Raw genomic sequence first — 19,029 nt, 5'->3', positions numbered from 1 at the left:
CATCAGGGGTTAATGCAAAAACTGCTGATTCTGCCCCAAATGAGCATGCACATTTTGCTAAGGTATCTTCAACAGTAGCTTTATAAAATGCTGGTTTGACATGAACACTGCAGAAGCAGAATATACTACTCCTTCATTGGTTTTGTGTAAGTGTTTTAGTCATCTGATCCATGTTCACTTTCTTGTGTACTATCATCCTTCTAGGTGGAGCTCCCAGAACTTACAAGGAGCCGATCATCCTGTCGGGACCCCAAAATCTTACCATCACTGTTCATCAGACTGCCATCTTAGAGTGCATTGCCACAGGAAACCCAAGGCCTATTGTTTCCTGGAGCAGACTAGGTGCTTTGAAAACATTCTGATAGAATTTTGTTGGTAGAAGATTATGTAACAGCCAACTGCATGTCTTATTTTTATCTAACAAACTGTCTTTGTGACCTTTGTGTCTGTTTTCATCAGACGGACGTTCCATTGGGGTGGAGGGTATCCAGGTTCTGGGAACAGGGAACCTGATGATCTCAGATGTTTCACTGCAGCACTCTGGTGTTTATGTATGTGCGGCAAACCGCCCAGGCACCAGAATGAGACGTACTGCACTTGGACGCCTCGTGGTACAAGGTGAGGGTGTACAGAGCCTAACGTGGTATTCTTGAACAAAGCATTTAATTCAGGGCTGACCCATTAAATTTATGTTTTCTCTTACTTTTTTCTACCTTCACTATCGTCTGGATAGTGTTTCAAATTCCTTAATGAAATGCAATTCACATGAAATACAGTCAAGAGTATCATTATTGTTGGAAAAGAGTTGTCACTTTTTTTGTTCACATTTCACTTGTAACCTTAAAATTGCAAATTTAACATACTGAGATTAATAAATAATAGAATTTGCCTTTAAAATCCATCAAAGGTATAACTAAAAAATGTAAACCACACTAGGAGCTCACATTTCCTGACACTGTTGTTCACAATTTTAGCAACGGCTGATAAAGATAGCGTTTAGCTTTGTTCAGCCTAGCTTATCTCAGTTAGCTTTGTGGAAACGCACACTGGTGAACATCCATCCATACACTGCTTACTGCTCTGTAGGATCAGGGGGGCTGGAGTCTATCCCAGCTGACTTAGGGTGAAGGCAGGGGACATCCTGGACAGGTCATCAGTTTATCACAGGACTACATATAGAGACAAACAATCACATTCACACCTACGGACAATTTAGAATCACCTCAGAATGTTTTTGGACTGTGGAAGGAAGCCAGAGAACCCGGTGAGAACATGCAAACTCCACAGAGAAAGATCCCAGACCAGGACGTCCTATTATTTTCAATGCTAGGATTCCTTTTTCTGAAATGGATAGTGTGAGGGATTTGAAATTTGGTATTTACATTACAGTTACTAATTGTGATAGTGCGCTGTTACTTTGCCTTCTATTTCTTAGAAGGAGTTGACAGTGGATATTTGGATGGTACAAGCTCAGATCACTGCCACAAGAACATTTGACATTAAGGTGGAATTACGTCAGTATTTTCCTTTTTTCCCCTCTTTGTCTGCATTTATTCTCATCGTTTAACTCCACGGAAGGGGTGTCAACATTTTATGAGATTAATGCATATTTTAGTCTTGCAGCCAAATGTTTTATTATTTAGTGCATGCGTGTGAACATCACCAGCCCTCCCTGAAAGCTAAGCTGATATTCTTTATTAGAATTCCCTGTGAAGAGCCAAGGAGGGCAGTGCTACACCTCAGTGGTGACGTGCAGGGAAACAAAGAGTAGACAGGATGAAACAGGACGGACAGGGACTAGCAAGTGGTGCTATTACATCTGAAGAATATCAGGTGCTGTGTTATTCCCGACTATTAATTACCCATCAATAAGACAAACCAAAGAAAATGTAAAAAAAAATACACACACACACACACACACACAAAAATACAGAAAAAAACCAAACAAACAGTATTTTTCTCCAGTATTTTCCATAAAACTGGAGAGCATTGTTTTCTAATTTGTAGTCAGTAGTGTAGCTCAAACACCAAAACAGTGGCTCCTACATCCTATAGTGCATAAATAGCATCTTTTTGGTGATTTTGTAAGTTTATTTCACCTAAGATAAAAAATCGACTAATATGACACAATGATGACATTGTATTTGATTAGTCCTGCATTTGAAATTAAACTAGGTAACGACCATTATTAAACACACATCACAATTCCAAAATTTCTTCCCAAATCACTATTAATGCTCACTTGGCTGTTAGCTGTGTTCATTTTCAGAAAGTTAGCTAGAATTTTTTGACGCTGTCGCTGTAAGAATTAGGTAGTGCTTTACATGTTTTAAACATTTCAGCACATATATCCTATGCTCTTACTCTAAATGTATGACTTTAAACAGTCCAAAACATTTGATATATAATCCATTTCATTTCCAAAACACGATTCATTCAGTTTCTTCTAATGTCCATGGCAGAAATCTATATTCATATAATTCAGCTTTGCCTTTATGCAGACCTGTTTTTGTCATGTTGTTTGACTGGATCAATCAATACTACCTCCTGTTACTCTCTCTTACCGTGATTGGCAGTACCTCTGATGATGGAGGGGGGAAGGGGCTGATCTTTAATATATTCATTAATGTATTGATCAGTTTGTGAGCTTAAGATTTTGGGTATCTGGTAACATGACCACAAAGCACTGATTTATGGAGCTGCAAAAAATGTAGAAGAATTTAATTTCAAATTAAATTCTTACCTAAATACTGCAGTAAGTGAAGCTCATATTGGTTTCAGTCATAATAAAGTGAGATTATGATTCCGGATGACTATTTGAAATCCTAATTCTGTGTCATACAAATTTTACATCATGTCTGATGTGACATTATTTGTCACAAATTATAAGACACTCTCTCTTACATGACATGATATATCAAATATAACACTGTGTGCTACAATATTATTGTGGTGGTGTAAGAATCATATACTATATGTAGCTGTATATGATAGGAATGGTTATTCACTCAAAACATGTCAGTAAGATTTCTGGTAAATTCTGGTGATTCTTGGCTGTGAAGCAAAAATAATGTAGTTGTGTGACAAAACCGACAATAAATCCAAATGGAAATTTCTACACAAAGTAAAGTAAATAAAGTGTTGCAAACCTTTTCTATGCATTCACAATGTACACACGTGGACAAAATTGTTGGTACCCCTCAGTTAAAGAAGGAAAAACCCACAATTCTCACTGAAATCACTTGAAACTCACAAAAGTAACAATAAATAAAAATTTATTGAAAATTAAATAATCAAAAACAGCCATTACTTTTGAATTGTTGATTAACATAATTATTTAAAAAAACAAACTAATGAAACAGGCCTGGACAAAAATGATGGTACCTCTATAAAAGATTGAAAACTATTTGACCAGAGTGACATGATTAACTCAGGTGTGTCATTTAATTGACATCACAGGTGTTTCCAAACTCATAATCAGTCAGTCTGCCTATTTAAAGGGAGACAAGTAGTCACCCTGCTGTTTGGTGAAAAGGTGTGTACCACACTGAACATGGACAACAGAAAGCGAAGGAGAGAATTGTCCCAGGACATCCGAAAAAAAATTATAGACAAACATCTTAAAGGTAAAGGCTATAAGACCATCTCTAAACAGCTTGAAGTTCCTGTGACAACAGTGGCTCATATTATTCAGAAGTTCAAGACCCACGGGACAGTAGCCAACCTCCCTGGACGTGGCCGCAAGAGGAAAATTGATGACAAATTGAAGAGACGGATCGTTGGAATTGTATCCAAAGAGCCCAGAGCAACCTCCAAAGAAATTAAAGGTGAACTCCAAGGCCAAGGTACATCAGTGTCAGATCGCACCATTCGTCGTTGTTTGAGCCAAAGTGGACTTCATGGGAGACGACCAAGGAGGACACCACTGCTGAAAAAAAACTCATAAAAAAGCCAGACTGGAATTTGCAAAAATGCATGTTGACAAGCCACAAAGCTTCTGGGAGAATGTCCTTTGGACAGATGAGACCAAACTGGAGCTTTTTGGTAAGGCACATCAACTCTATGTTCATAGACTCAAAAACCAAGCATATGAAGAAAAGAACACTGTCCCTACGGTGAAACATGGAGGAGGCTCAGTAATGTTTTGGGGCTGCTTTGCTGCATCTGGCACAGGGTGTCTTGAAAGTGTGCAAGGTACGATGAAATCTGAAGACTATCAAGGCATTCTGGAGAGAAATGTGCTGCCTAGTGTCAGAAAGCTTGGTCTCAGTCGCAGGTCATGGGTCTTCCAACAGGACAACGATCCAAAACACACAGCCAAAAACACCCAAGAATGGCTGAGAGAAAAGCGTTGGACTATTCTAAAGTGGCCTTCTATGAGCCCAGATCTGAATCCCATTGAACATATGTGGAAGGAGCTGAAACATGCCATTTGGAGAAGACACCCATCAAACCTGAGACAACTGGAGCTGTTTGCTCATGAGGAGTGGGCCAAAATACCTGTTGACAGCTGCAGAACGCTCATTGACAAATACAGAAATCGTTTAATTGCAGTGATTGCCTCAAAAGGTTGTGCAACAAAATATTAAGTTATGGGTACCATCATTTTTGTCCAGCCCTATTTCATTAGTTTGTTTTTTTAAATAATTATGTTAATCAACAATTCAAAAGTGATGGCTGATTTTGATTATTTAATTTTCATTAAATTTTTATTTATTGTTACTTTTGTGAGTTTCAAGTGATTTCAGTGAGAATTGTGGGTTTTTCCTTCTTTAACTGAGGGGTACCAACAATTTTGTCCACGTGTGTATATTTTTCATATATGGAGTTAAGGGTAATATATAATCACAAGCTTTGAAATAATTCGTTTTGTGCTTCACAAACAAATCATCATAGTTTTGCTGGTTTGACCTTGTAGTCCATAAAAGCTTTTTTTTATTCAAAAATATATTCTTAAAAATAGTTATATATTGAGTAGATACTTAGAAACATGTTTGCAAATATTTGAAGTCATCTGCTGAAAATATTCTGCCAAAAATTAACAATTTAAAAAATACTAAACTGCAGAATACTTGCTATATCTCAATGTTTGCTTTCCATTACCACTGTCATGATACAACAGCTTGGGGGTTCAATGTGAAGAGATGCTAAATATTTTCAAGTTCAGTTGGGTTTAGTGAGGATGGCTGTGGTTTGTGGGGTGAGCAGAGGTCTGAACTTTCACACAGTCTGGGAACATCCACGGTCATATTCAGGATGACAGGGCAAAGACAACAACATTCAAGAGACAATAAGTGGGGGATGACTAGACGATGCAAGGTGCAGGCAGGGGGTACAAGGGGAAGGCATCAGGGGTTAAGAATGACCTACGACCTACGACCTCCGACCCCTGACCCTGACAGGAGGATTAAGGGCGTCTGTCTGTGGAGGGGCAGAAGGGAGAAGACCGTGGAGTCAGAGTTAGCAGATAGGGAGGAGGTAACAGAAAGGAGGTGTGGTCTCATGGTTCATTTGGTGGGACTGGAAGATGGATAGCATAGAGGTGAGGGGCAACCAACCAGGGTGCCGTCATTTAGAGGGACATACAAAACATGGCTAGCCACTTTAGAGAGTGGCGTGCAAAACATTTCTGTTGTTCCATAAATAATGGGAAATATGATCTCATTGTCTGATTTCAACAGTTCTTTCAACTCTATAAACTTGTAAGTATAGCATTAAGGAATTACTGTTTATTTAGCAAATTAGATAGTTGAACTTACTTAAAGCTGGTACTTTCCACATTTATTGTCCCAGCACATGGCTTTTGTGTCGCTCAGAGGTGTACCACACTGAATTTCTCATCAGCAACATCCAAGCCAATTTCTAAAAAACATTTAGAGAACATTTAAAATGTAACGCTACCATGAAATCTTTTCACTTTACTGTAATTTGATCCTTAGGAAGGTAGTGCTTCATCTGTCACTTTATTTTAACTGATATACTGCTCATTTTTCTGTATTTGTCCTTAAGGTATTTTTGAAAGAAGGTCTGTGGTGCATACTTACATCAGCTACATCACTCTTCATAAGCTGCACCACACACAGCTGTGCTAAGTGGCCAAAATGTCATGTACAGTTTTTCGAGGAAAATAGCACAGTATGGAACCTAGTTATATTCAGTGCCTGTCTGAGTAATGGATATGCACAGAGAAAAAGCAATAAACATAGTAAGACACATGAGGCATGGTGGAACTCAAGGTCAACAGAATCACTGATCAATACGTGGTATGGATCGACTAATGAACGCTCAGCTGAGGACGCCTGGCACTTTCTAACATAATGGTGGGCCAGCTGAAGGGGTGGACAGCTCTGCCCCATGAGACATAATGATGACCCCAGCCACCCCAAACACCTCCCAACACACACACACACACACACACACACACACACACACACACACACACACACACACACACACACACACACACACACACACACACACACACACACACAAAGAGGGAGAGAGAGAAAGAGAGGGAGCATATCAAATGTTTAAGTCACAACAAGCCACATATATTTACATTATTTCTGAGTATCCAAGGCAGCGTAGTGTCTTCCGTGTCTTACATTTATGAACGTGTAGTTTCCCTTTCATACTTCATACATGTCTCCATTCACATTTGTGTTTCATGAAAATGTGAGTCAGAAGACTAGCTCATCAATTACAGTCAATCAAGTTTCTATATAAAACTACACTACAATGCAATGATAACATAATATCATACAATAGCAATCAAAAATACTATTCTTTTGAATTTTGAATGGTTGGTAGGAGTTAAGTAAAATGATATGTTTGAAGCTGGATGGTGTGCTGATATGGTTGTTAGCACTGTCGCCTCACAGCTTGTCCTGGGACTTTTCAGTGCTATTTCTAAGCTTACCTTCTTTTTTTTTTACACAAAGTTTCAGAGTTTCTGGCATTCTGTGTAATTACTTGTCATTCCACTTCTCTCTTTCCTCGGCAAGGGGAAGTTTGTCAGTACAGTGCATGGTACTGAGTGCACAAGCAGCAGAAAGCCATGTGTTTAGTGTCAACACTGAATCTCTCAGGGTCTCTAACAAACAGTATGGTATTCAAGGAGCTGAGTGTGCTCAGTACATATGAGTCTTATTTCAGTATATCTGACTGCTATTTCAGTATCACAGGTCCCGCTGTGCACTCTGATGTTTGTGACAGCTAAGTGTGAAGCCACAATATGAGAGATTCTTACATTTGTGTCAGAGACGATATCCTTTGGAAAACAATATTTGGTCTTTTTAACGCTCCTGCCTTATGCAACTTTTACAGCCAAATAGCTCACAATCAGAGCTTAAGGCCCACTCATTTGCTTCCTTTGCACTTTTTGTTTTTAAAATTATGGCCAGGCCTTCCTGTGGGGGAATGAGAAGCTGTCTAGGTCATCTCCTGTTTCTTAGTAGTCTTATTGGTGCTAATTAGCCGTGTGTTAGAATCTTGTCCCCTGTTTTAAAGTCTGTGGTAAATTTGAATCCCACACTGGCCTCTAAATGATAGATCTTAGTTGCAATTATAACTTGTCATCAGAAGTGTCTGAAACACTGCAGTTCTTAGAAAAAGTTTGTGAAAGCTGTCTGTATAGAGGAAGGGCACCAGCAGACTAAAGACGTTTCTTGAAATTCAAAAACGTGTGTCACTGTTTCTTTACACCGTCATGTCTTCATTTGCCATTGTGATGGTATAACAACCCACACACCTATCAGCAAAATTACCACTTCCTTCTCTTTCTTTTCAAGGTTTCTTTTGAGTCAGATAAACCAGGAGCTTGTGGTATAAACAACAAATGCAAAAAGAAATCTGGCTACAATGATAAATGTGTCCTTATTGAAATGGTCATCTGGGTGACACATCACCCTGAAGCTGATAGGGGGGTTGTTGGGGGTTGGGGGCTGTGAGTTCACAGTGGGTGTTGAGGTCAGTAGATCAATGAGATGCTGAATGTGGGCTGAAGTGGGGAAGGGCTTCAGGCTTAAGAAATGGTCTTGATATCTCAACATATATATGCATGTCTATTGTGCCTCCAGTATTGAACTGGATGTCAGGGGAAGCAGTCAATCCTGCATCTGTCCGAGGACAGCTGAGAACTGGCTGGGGTCAGCTGGCTTTGTGTGTGTGTGCGTGTCCTCAGTGGTCTGAAAAGACACCCTCCACATATGAAGCTCAAGTACATAGAAATATCTCTATTTCTGAGACATATTTTTCAAATGATTTAAGAGGATTTACAAACTGAGGGTTTGATAAATGTCAATTTTCCTGTTTTCCATTTTTATGCGTGTTTATTGATATCAAATGCAAAAACAATCAGACATTGTATTGATACTTTCTTCATGCACTAGTTTGCACTAAAAGTCACCTGGTGGATTTCTGTGATGGCTAGCAACCCTATAAGTCTGATTTTTAAGCCACTGTAAACCTGTTGTGGAAATATATATTAGGCTTAAATATGTTTTGCTTTCATACTTGGTCATGGACACGAACATTGTGGCCTCTCAATTCAAAGGTCCTGGGTTTGAATCGTGGTCTGGGTCCTTCTGTGCAGAGTTTGCATGTGATTGGTGATTTTAAATGGTCTGTAGGTTGGTATATGAGTGTGTTTGATTGTCTGTGTCTGCCTTCTTTCTTACTCAACTGAGTCAGCCTCCAGCCCCCTGCAGTCCTACAGAGGATGTGTGTCTCCACACAATAGATTAAGATCCCAGAATTTTTTTTACACCACAGTTATCCAATTCCTATTCCTCCATTTAATGCACATGATGCGCTTTGGTTTTAGCTCATAATTCTTTCCGTTGTCTGCCCCTTGTTACATCTCTGCCTCTTCTCCCCAGCTCCCCCTGAGTTCCTACAATGGCCACAGTCTGTGTCCAAACCAGCAGGGGGCAGTGCTGTTTTCACCTGTGTGGCCCAGGGTGTCCCAGAGCCTCACCTCATCTGGCTGAAGAATGGCAAGATCCTGATGCCGGGACACAATGTAAAGCTGACCAACAACAACAGGTAAGTGATGGCAGGGATAGGCTCTTTTGGACCTTTTAACTTAATTTATGAGAAACTAAAAATATGTAAGACTTCCATCTCTCCATTCCAAGAACTGAACTCAAAATATAGATGGTATACAGCTAAATATTTAAAATATCAAAGTATAATGTAAACAAACATGTTTCAAATACACCAAATGCAGTCTAAATTGGCAGAACTAGTTAAGAATAAATTTGAAAAGTTGCTTGTTGAGTTTACAAGTGCATAAAAATTTACATTTAATGCAAAGCTTCTCAAATTTGGTTAGTTTAAGTTTGTTAAAGCTGTTAAAGTACAGGAGAAGAGCTATGTAACAGTACTTTCTCTGCATGCAAGTGCAATGCTGGTGTTGCACTTAGTATTGCATATTAAATTATAAATCAGTGATACTAAAAACGGGAAAAATGTGTCATGTACATTCAGGAATTGAAAAACAAGTGAAAGAGAGACAACAGCCAAAATTACAGATTGAGAAGAAGGAAAAAAAAACTTAAAAATGGCAGAATTCTTGGATGCAGATTTTGCTTTTCTACTAAAAGTCCAAACCATGCAAATCACCTTTAACATAGAGGCTTGGTGCAGAAATGTATTACAACTTAACTTTATAACTCTGTTATGTTAGAAGGAAGTAATTGCTAATGATAACCAAATATTTAAAAAAAACAGCTGGTAAATATACCTGCTGTTGCTGCTGTTTTTTCAGGTGCATTCTAATTACACAAAACAATAAAGGAAGGTAAATGAGGTGTGACATCATCACTTTCCACATTGTCCAGTTTAAATGTCTACATGGAAACACATAAATCAAAGTTTTTAAAACTCTGCAGTTTAGGAGGCTCTTACAAAAATCTCTGTTTGAGTGATGTTAAAAATTTGTAGGTCAATGGACGACCCAAATGTAGAGGCAAAAGTGGGGAAATTTACAGTGTAAAAGCAGCAAATAGAAAAACAGCTTGAATAAAAAAGAGCAGCACAAAATGCTTTCTTCATGCACTAGTAGTTTGCACTAAAAGTCACCTGGTGCTATAGATACTTTCTCCTTCCAGAAGAAAAAATACAAACATTTACAGCAAAATTTCTATGAAATTGCACAGCATAATAATTTACATTTTTAGTGCACATTTTATTGCACATTTTTACTGTCATTGTAGCAGTAGAAGTAGGAGCAGTAGTACTTGGCTTAGTTCTACTAACAAAAACAGTGCTGTTGCTTTAAAGGAATGGTTTTTAGTATTTAGGGGATCTATGAGATCTATGAAGCTAAATATGTTATTCATAGTCATGTTTTCAGTCTCAGTCACAAATTGTCGTCCTCTCATTAGCTTAGAAAAAGACCTTATTATCTGCACTACCATTCAAAAGTTTGGGGTCACTTAGAAATTTCCTTATTTTTGAAAGAATAGCATTTTTTTCAATGAAGATAACATTAAATTAATCAGAAATACAGTCTTGACATTGTTTATGTGGTAAATGACTGTTTTAGCTGGAAACGGCTGATTTTTAATGGAATATCTACATAGAGGTACAGACGCCATCCATATATAAGGAGCAGATTAATGGAACAGATCACATTATGCCCTGTTTTTTAGTAGCCAGAGTGGTCACTATAAGTTTTCCTCCATAATTGAAAACAGAAGGGTGGGGGAGTTAAATTCCACTGAATCGTACACATTGTTCTTTTTTTATTAGACTTTGATGATAATGATAATGATGATCAATGGTGTCAGCGAAAGCCATTTGTGTGCTAAAAACAAAATCTAACAGACTCACTCATTTGTACATATGGAGCAACAGTCGGACAAGACATTGAAGCAACATGTTGAAGAGCCACTCCAACACACAGAAAGCTGGTATTAGAAACAGCTGGTGTCTTTCATATGCACACTTACAATTGAACAAATTATGTAAAAAAAATAAAATAGAACAGTTCTGATATGTATCAAAAAGTGACAAAAATATTTACAAAAGGCTGATCACTTAGTACAAAATAATCAAAAACAATTCAGAATCAAAAACAGAGCCTGAACAAAATTTGTCTCCTCATCTATAAATAACGCTAATGCCAATTTTTTTTCTTTGAACTGTGAACTGATGAAGCTGTATGTGTTGCCTGTACAGTACCCTGGCTCTAACCCGTATTACCTCAGAGGATGAGGCTATCTACCAGTGCATTGCTGAGAACAGCGCTGGCACCAACCAGGCCAGCGCCCGTCTGGCTGTGGCTCAGGCTAAAGACCTGCCCGCTGCCCCTCAAGGGCTCAAAGCTAGCTCCCTGTCTACGAACGCTCTGCAGATCACATGGAGCCAGCCACCTGCCAACGTCACAGAGACCATCATCGGATATGTCCTGCATATTCGCAAAATAGGAGGTTAGTGTCCCTCATGGAAGCACACACACACACACACACACACACACACACACACACACACACACACACACACACACACACACACACACACACACACACACACACACACACACACACACACACACACACACACACACACACTCACTCAATTTGAAACTACTACAGTAGAAAATATTTTCAGTTCTAGTAACTGGCCATGAGACAATTTAGAATGACTAATTAATGATGTAAAGTATATGTGGCTTGTTGTGACCTGAACATTTCCTATGCTCCATCTGTCTCGCTCTCTCCCCCTCTCTCTCCCTCTCTCTTTGTGTGTGTTTCTGTTTTAGAGCCTGACAGTCTGGAGTTGCAGGAAGCCATAAGTAAAGGCGCCTTTCAGCATGATGTGATGAACTTAGAACCAGCCACCACCTACTCCCTCTACCTGAAGGCCTACTCTCCATTGGGAGCCAGCCAACAGTCCCACACTGTGGTTGCTACCACACTAGGGGGTGGTAAGAACATGAAACATTCATGAAGCCAATGGGGGTTCTGTCTCCTCCTATATTTCTGTTATTAGAATTTGATATCACAGTGAATAATATTGCTAATTTTTGAACGATAAGAGAAAAAAGGAGATAAGTAAAACCTTTTTAAAAACAATTTAAGTTTGTCTTAGATTATTTGAAAATTCTAGGAATGCTGGCAGTGCTAGTTTAGTTTCATAGTGCCTGCTGAAGCTTAGCATTTGTTTAACCATCCAACTGTATCTGAGAAAGCATTTATGGATAATTATTTTTCAGAGTCTAATCCAGAACTGTAAACTTTGTTATGAAACTGAAATGTCATCCTTTAAAAATATCTTCTATTAATTTTATTGTTTCACTAGTTTCATAATATTTAATATTTGTTTAGTTTTATATTTTTTTGTCTTTAATTTTTTTATATAGGTTCACTTACATAGTACTAAATCACAGCATATGTGATCTCAGGGCACTTTATATAGTATGGTAAAGGCCTTACAGTATTATACAAATAAACTCTGTAATTTCCCATTGAGCATTGCTTGGTGACAACGAGGAAGAAAATTTCCTCTTCAAATAGGAAGTATTCTCAGACATGGTCAGGAATGGTACCCATCTGTCTCAAATGATTGGGATAAGGTGTGTGGGACCAGTAATCACAGATCAGATCAACTGAGCCAGCCCTAATTATGAGCTTGAAGGAAAGTTTTAAGCCTAATCCTAAAAGTAGAGAAGGTGTCTGAATCTTGAACTCAAACTGGGAGCTGATTCCACAACAGAGGAGCTGATGACTGAAGGATCTGCCTCTCATTCTACTACCGCAAACTCTGGGAACCACAAGTACAGCCAAGTGTTCTATTGGGATGTATGGCGCTATGATGTTATGAAGATACAGTGGACCTTAGTCATTAAGGGCTTCTATGTGGAGGACTTTAAATTGTATTTGTTATTTTAGGGGGTTTATGTTCACCTCCTGTCAGCTACTACAATGACTGCATTTTCTCAGCACCTCATAAAAGACAATTGGTACAGTTTTTTTTCCTCAAATCGGACACCTCTCCATTTCATATTTCTTATTTCCGTCTAGTGCCAACCCCACCCACCTATTTCACTAAGGTGTTGAACTCCAGTGCTGTGCAGGTCCTCTGGGAATTCCCCAGCTCAGCCGGTAAGGCCGAGGGCTTCAGACTGTCATACCGAAGGGTCCCCCACCCTGAATACCATGGGCCAATTCAGCTACCCTATCACATCAGTGCCCACACCATCTCCAACCTGGGTAAGTCTGTATGTGTGTGTGTGTGTGTGTGTGAGTATGTGTGCACATGCATATGGAGAATTCACTGACAAACATTGATCTTCATTGGTCAGAGCAAAAGTGCTGTGTTTGATGATTATGTTTGATGCATTGATGTCCTGCATAGCAATTGCCTCATCAGTTCATGATCAGTGAGATTGTAGTTCAAAGTGTGGCACCGTGGCTCAACATATACATCATATTTTAGTGACAACAGTGAAGATAATACTCCAATCAGTCACAGTGTTTAAACCAGCTGCTGAATATTGTGTAGATTACACATTCTTAGCATTCACCAAAGTTACATATATCACTGTACTGTACATTTGCTGCTTCATACACTTGACTGATTCTGTGCTGGCTATTCTGTTTCAGAACCAGGTGCAGTGTATGAAATCAAACTGGTGGCCTACAATGGAAATGGGGAAAGTGACTGCTCTAAGAGACTGGTGTCACTCGCAGAGGAAGGCATGAGCGACCAAAGCACTGGTGAGTATCATCACAGACTGTTCTGGGACAGCTTTCAGCCTGCAGTTTTATTGCCACATACTGTGCATGTCAGAAGAGATGTTTTTACACAACGTTAATGAACATTTGCTGCAAACATGCTCAAAATTGTTCGGAAATAAAGTAGCATTTTGGGGGGAAAAAAACTCATAAGATCTTAAAAAACAGTTGACATTACAGAAACTTTAAAAACAAACTGCACAAGTGAAAGATAATAAACCTAATCCTCAGATGTATATGAGTTTAAAGGCAGCCAATGTCAAATATTACAATTATTCAATAGAATACAAAATTCCAAAAATGAGTTAGTCTGTATCAGAAGGAAATGGAAAATCAAAAGGTTTGAAAAAAATGAGATTGTCATAATATATGGGCAAGTTCAGTCAAGAAATTCAGTTGTTTTCTGATTTTCTGGGCCTCCTCATCAAGAAAGTTAGAAGTCGCAAAATACTTGCACAAATCCAGGAAACTCTGGACCTGGTCAGAACACCTCATCATGACATTCTTGCCTAATAGAAACACAATCTGTCATGCTGTAATAGATGCAAGCAAACACAGTGTGTTTAAATGTTTATGGAGTCGAAGCTTTTTTTTTTCTCGAAGTTTTTTTCCATATTAAGGATGTTCCTTATTGCTGCTGTTTCTTTCCCAGGAGGAAGCAGCCTGTGTCAGTGCAGGGATGGAGAGGCCTCTCTGGGTAGCATTGTCATTGGCATCCATATCGGCACTGCCTGCATCATCTTCTGTGTTCTCTTCCTCATGTTTGGATACCGTCGCAGGTAAGTGCCCACACGCTGTACATCCTTTTTTCTGTACTCTGCCTGTATATTTCTTGTTAAGTGATAATCCGGTAAATAACGTATTGTATTTATTGATATATACCTGGACAAGGTACTCCAGTGATCAAACTATCTGAATAGTTTTGTTTTTTAAGCTAATCTAATGTAAAGTTCTGCAGAATCTTTACTCATTGCTTGAACTTTTTTGAAGCCTGTTTTGCAGCAAAGGAACTCAGGAGAACTGGTCTGTACAAAGGATCAACATAGGACACAACAGCATCCCTAAAGATGAAGGAAACCACTCTAGAACAGAGTCTGCACCTCAGGTAGTAACACTTTTATTGATTAATACAGATAACTGTGTGATGTAATATTCCATGTTTCAGGTCATACCAAGAAAGTATAAAAGGTCAAACTGGCTTCAGGCACTTCTTCAGAGTGTGGGCCCCTGTCTTGTTTATTGTGTTAAGACTAGATTCACTCTTTGACTATGTAATGTGTTATTTATAACTAAAATTCAGATTTATTCGTCCCCTTCACCCCTTAAATAAGACAAGCAAAATCAGTCCTAATACAGCAAATCTGTTTTTGTTCTGCAACTGCCAATATTCAGAAATACACTAAATTCTACAATCAATTCTTAATAACTGCATGAATTTTAAATTTCCACTGGACTTTCTTAAAGTCCAGTGGATTGATTTAAACTACTTTGGATAGCCATCCACATATTGCTTTGAGGAGCGATGCTAGTTCTCAAATGGCAGCAAAACTAACTTTACAGAGAGCAAACTCTGTGAGATGGCTAAGCCGTCTAATATTGATGTATTGGTCAACAACTCTTTCACACTTGTGATCTATAAATTTTTGTCCTTTTTCTCTCTTGTCTTCCTCCTTTCGTGCTGTTGTGACCTTTTCTGTGAGCAGGTGGCCTGTCGTAACCAGTGTCAGGTTATGATCGAGCAGCATTCATCAGGTTTGCCTGGAACGGGCACTGGCTAGCACTGGTCAATAGTATCACAGCTCCCACATCCCTTCCTTCCCCTCCGACAGTCTGCTACTCACCTAAGAAACTCAAGCCTCCTATCAGTGAGCACCTTATGTGCTCTTTGATAGTGGTTAGTCATAGGTGTAGTGTCCCTTAAGTAGCTTTATAGATTGGACTCGGAGGCATCTTGCTCCTTTTCCACCCTAAGCCATCCTTCACTCCTACCTCAAACCAAAGCTTATTGCCTTTATTGCATGTGCATGTGCACATGTGGATATACAAAAAGCCTTCAAAATGCATTGCCACTCCAGATTATGTTCTGTCACATGCTTTATGTGTGTACACCACAAATACTTAAGCCAGTTTTCCAGTGGGAGTCTTTTCCATAACCAAAATATTCTATCACTCAGAGCTCCACTGGAAAACTGGCGTGTCAGGCAGTGCACTGTGATCCTAAAACACCAAATGAAGCCAAATATGTTCACCTAAGACATTCCAATGAGTTTGTGGTGACAGAACTCTTGACTTTGCCTTTTGTTCCTCTGCAATAAGAAAGGGAAAAAACGTAGCGGCCTTTGTGAACATGTTACAGAAGTCAGAGTCTGATTAGAAATGATTCTTTATCATTTAATAAGCTTTACTTTAAGAAGAGCAATTTCTTGAGTATTCTTTGCTCAGCTCTTTTTGACCAGAAGCTGCTCAACTCCAAAAAAAACTACCTCAGTCTCACAAGAATGTCTAAGCCATAGTTGAGGTCAGTGTTAGCCTGATGATGCTTATTGCGCCAGCCAGCCTCAGCCAAAAAGCCTTTCCCCTCAGTAATGACGTCACTGACCAGTGCCAGTCAGAGCATACCGTGCCAGCTGCCAGCTGCCAGCCAGGCCAATCCACAGAAAGCTCACCAGGACCGCCACCATGGAGAGACTGAGTTACACTGACACAAGCCCAAACCTCACTGTGCTGGGGATCGACGTGAGCCTTAATTCCTGGTCAACCCAGGATGCCTTTTGTTTCCATCAGCTTGGCCAGTTTGGGTGAAAATCTTCAGCTTTTTGGACCTGACATCACACAATATCAAGAAGGCCACACACTGTTACCTCTTTTATTAATGCCGCCCCATTTGGTGGTTATCTATGACCCACTTGTCCATCTCCAAAGACGTATTCATGCAGCGGACGTGAGTCATGGAAAATGTCACTTTGAAGTCAAGCATTCTATTTTTTCTCAGTCCATCAAAGAAAACTGGATGCTTGTTGGATCTGCACAAACCCGATGGCAAACTGAAGCTACGGCCAAAAAAAACTTTTTTTTAATACATACTACCAGGTTAACTCTCCAGATGCCAAATGGGTCAGTCTGGGACCTCAACAACACTGACTGGGTTCCTAAAGAAGTTTTAAGGTGATACTTATGTGAACGCACCAACAAGGCTCAGCAGGTTTCACTGTCAGCCAGCCACAAAGATATTCTGTGAAAACCAGGCTCAATGATACCCAAAGATGTAAACATTTGATGGTTTACCGTATGCTTTGTTAAAATTACTAGAGAGCTATACATTTACCTTCAGTTTTGGATTGTTCTGTTCGCATTGGGTCACCTTTGTGTAAAGTGCTTTAACTGAACCAAACCAAAAGAGTTTTGATTATGATTTCGTTATGGTTTTTAAAGAATATCTTTCATCTCCTTTAGCTTTGAAGTCATTAAGGGTGCACCCCATTAATATTAAATTCTTTATTTTGTTGATTCTAATGTTTAATTTTTAAAGAGTAACCAAATGAAGATGTCAGATATTTTGAAAGACTTTTATGTCAATACTGTAAGGAATACTTGCTTTCTTCTTTTTAAAGTAGTTCAACTCTTGCCAAATATTTAGTTATCTGGATGAAATGTGTAACCAAATGACTGTACATTTTTTAACATTCATAGTCTAGAGTTTCTCATAACCAAAGCACAGGAGCATGCGTGTAAGCAGGATGACATACATGTGTGTAAATGGCTAACATCAAAGGTAAATCTTGAAGGCAGTAGCAGTGGGAAACAACCGCAAATTTTGATTCAGAACAATGCTTTCAGCCCTTTGTCTGTACGTAGCTCACCAAAGAATACTAAAAATGAATTACTTAAATAAAAGCAAACCATGTTTTCATCACTTAAAAAAAAAATCTGTGCGCATAAGGCAGAAATTGCGTGTTTTCGTTAATAGAACAGTTTATTGCACTTTGTTTCTTTCCATGTAACCACTGAAATTATTTAATTTTAGTCTGAGTCTGTACCACTAAAAGCAACAAACAGGCAGAAGACAAAGCCAGAATTTGATTGGACAACTCCCAATGTCACCTTTATCTCCTTTAAAGACACATATGCTCTTTGGCACCAATAACGAACATTCTGCCAACATCGTTCTGAAGACTTGGTAGTTAGCTCCAGCATATTCAACAGCTTAAAAACGTATCTGCAGATTTCAGCAACAGGAAATTATATGCTAAATGATGTCCATAATTCAGCATTTCTGACTAAACACCGTCTGTCTATGGCTTATAAACTGTACTTTATGATATGAATGACTGGCTCAGCTGTCAATCATTCACAACCTGCCCACTCAGAGACTGAAGAAGCATGTCTTATCTGTCTCCAAATACTCTTGTTTCTTCTGTTCTATTACTAAAATACAGATGAGAAATTCAAAGAAATCGCTTTCACTATATCAGCCTAAGTTGATCGCATCTATTTAGATGTTTTCAGCTGGGATGTTCAGATGGGCTCAGCTGAAAATGTCAAAAGGTTCAACCAGCTTGGGTTTACTCATAGCTTTCCCCCTTGTTAAGCTTCTATATTATGGAATCGAATTTTAATGGTTTGTCCCAAGCTTTTACAGTCTCAAGATTTACCTTAACAATTTATGAGTGTTAAAGGTTCACTCAAAGATGAACAGTATACAGAAAGATGGCCTTTTCTCCTCTAACTTTCTTAAACAACTGAAAGCTTTTGAACCTATGTGATACCAAAAAGTGAATTTGATATAGAAGACCTCAAGTTGAGTGTGTTTTTGTAATGTGAAGTGTGTAGTGGTTAAATTAGTTTTTGAAATGGAAAGCATTTGCTGCTTCTGCTTGGAATGGTTCATTTCTCTGCTTCTTTTTGTTTGAGTCTTTTGATCTTCTTTCCGTAAACAGGTAATGTTGCCAAAATTCATGATTACTTTCAAACGTTGATGTTATTATTATTATTAGATTTGATTGAACAAATGTTTTCTTTGCTTGACAGGTCTATGAATGATATGAAAATATTTCTTAGAATTATTTTTTGATGCTCCTCGAGTTTTCCAGATATAGCGAATTTTTGAAGCCAAACTCACATTCTACCTTGCAGAACCCGGTTCTAGAGAACAAATACGACAAAAAGAAAAAAAATTGTAGAAAAGTAGAAACTGGCTGCTAGTACCAATGACTAAAATGCTTTAATATTTCTAAGTGCTCACCGTACCCTAAGTGTTGTAAGCCAACTGCAGCACACTGCCAGCTTT

The 19,029-nt window shown here is 38.8% G+C and overlaps 1 protein-coding gene across 1 annotated transcript in view; it reads left to right on the top strand.

Moving 5' to 3' along the window:
* Nucleotides 1-16,073, top strand: part of si:ch211-57n23.4 (immunoglobulin superfamily DCC subclass member 3) — a 29,312-nt gene extending 13,239 nt beyond the window's left edge. Inside the window, exons 5-14 of the mRNA XM_051956096.1 lie at nt 205-342; nt 460-618; nt 8,880-9,045; nt 11,185-11,435; nt 11,768-11,932; nt 13,029-13,217; nt 13,611-13,724; nt 14,395-14,521; nt 14,733-14,847; nt 15,446-16,073. Coding sequence (XP_051812056.1) covers nt 205-342; nt 460-618; nt 8,880-9,045; nt 11,185-11,435; nt 11,768-11,932; nt 13,029-13,217; nt 13,611-13,724; nt 14,395-14,521; nt 14,733-14,847; nt 15,446-15,520 — 1,499 coding nt within the window. The 3' untranslated portion in view covers nt 15,521-16,073. The remainder of the gene's footprint in view (nt 1-204; nt 343-459; nt 619-8,879; nt 9,046-11,184; nt 11,436-11,767; nt 11,933-13,028; nt 13,218-13,610; nt 13,725-14,394; nt 14,522-14,732; nt 14,848-15,445) is intronic.
* The last annotated feature ends 2,956 nt before the right edge of the window (nt 16,074-19,029 follow it).

This window comes from Acanthochromis polyacanthus, chromosome 11 (assembly GCF_021347895.1).
Source record: "Acanthochromis polyacanthus isolate Apoly-LR-REF ecotype Palm Island chromosome 11, KAUST_Apoly_ChrSc, whole genome shotgun sequence".
In the NCBI taxonomy this organism is placed as follows: Eukaryota; Metazoa; Chordata; class Actinopteri; family Pomacentridae; genus Acanthochromis; species Acanthochromis polyacanthus.
Note: the sequence above shows the minus strand (reverse complement) of the source record. Positions and strands in the feature narration are given on the sequence as shown.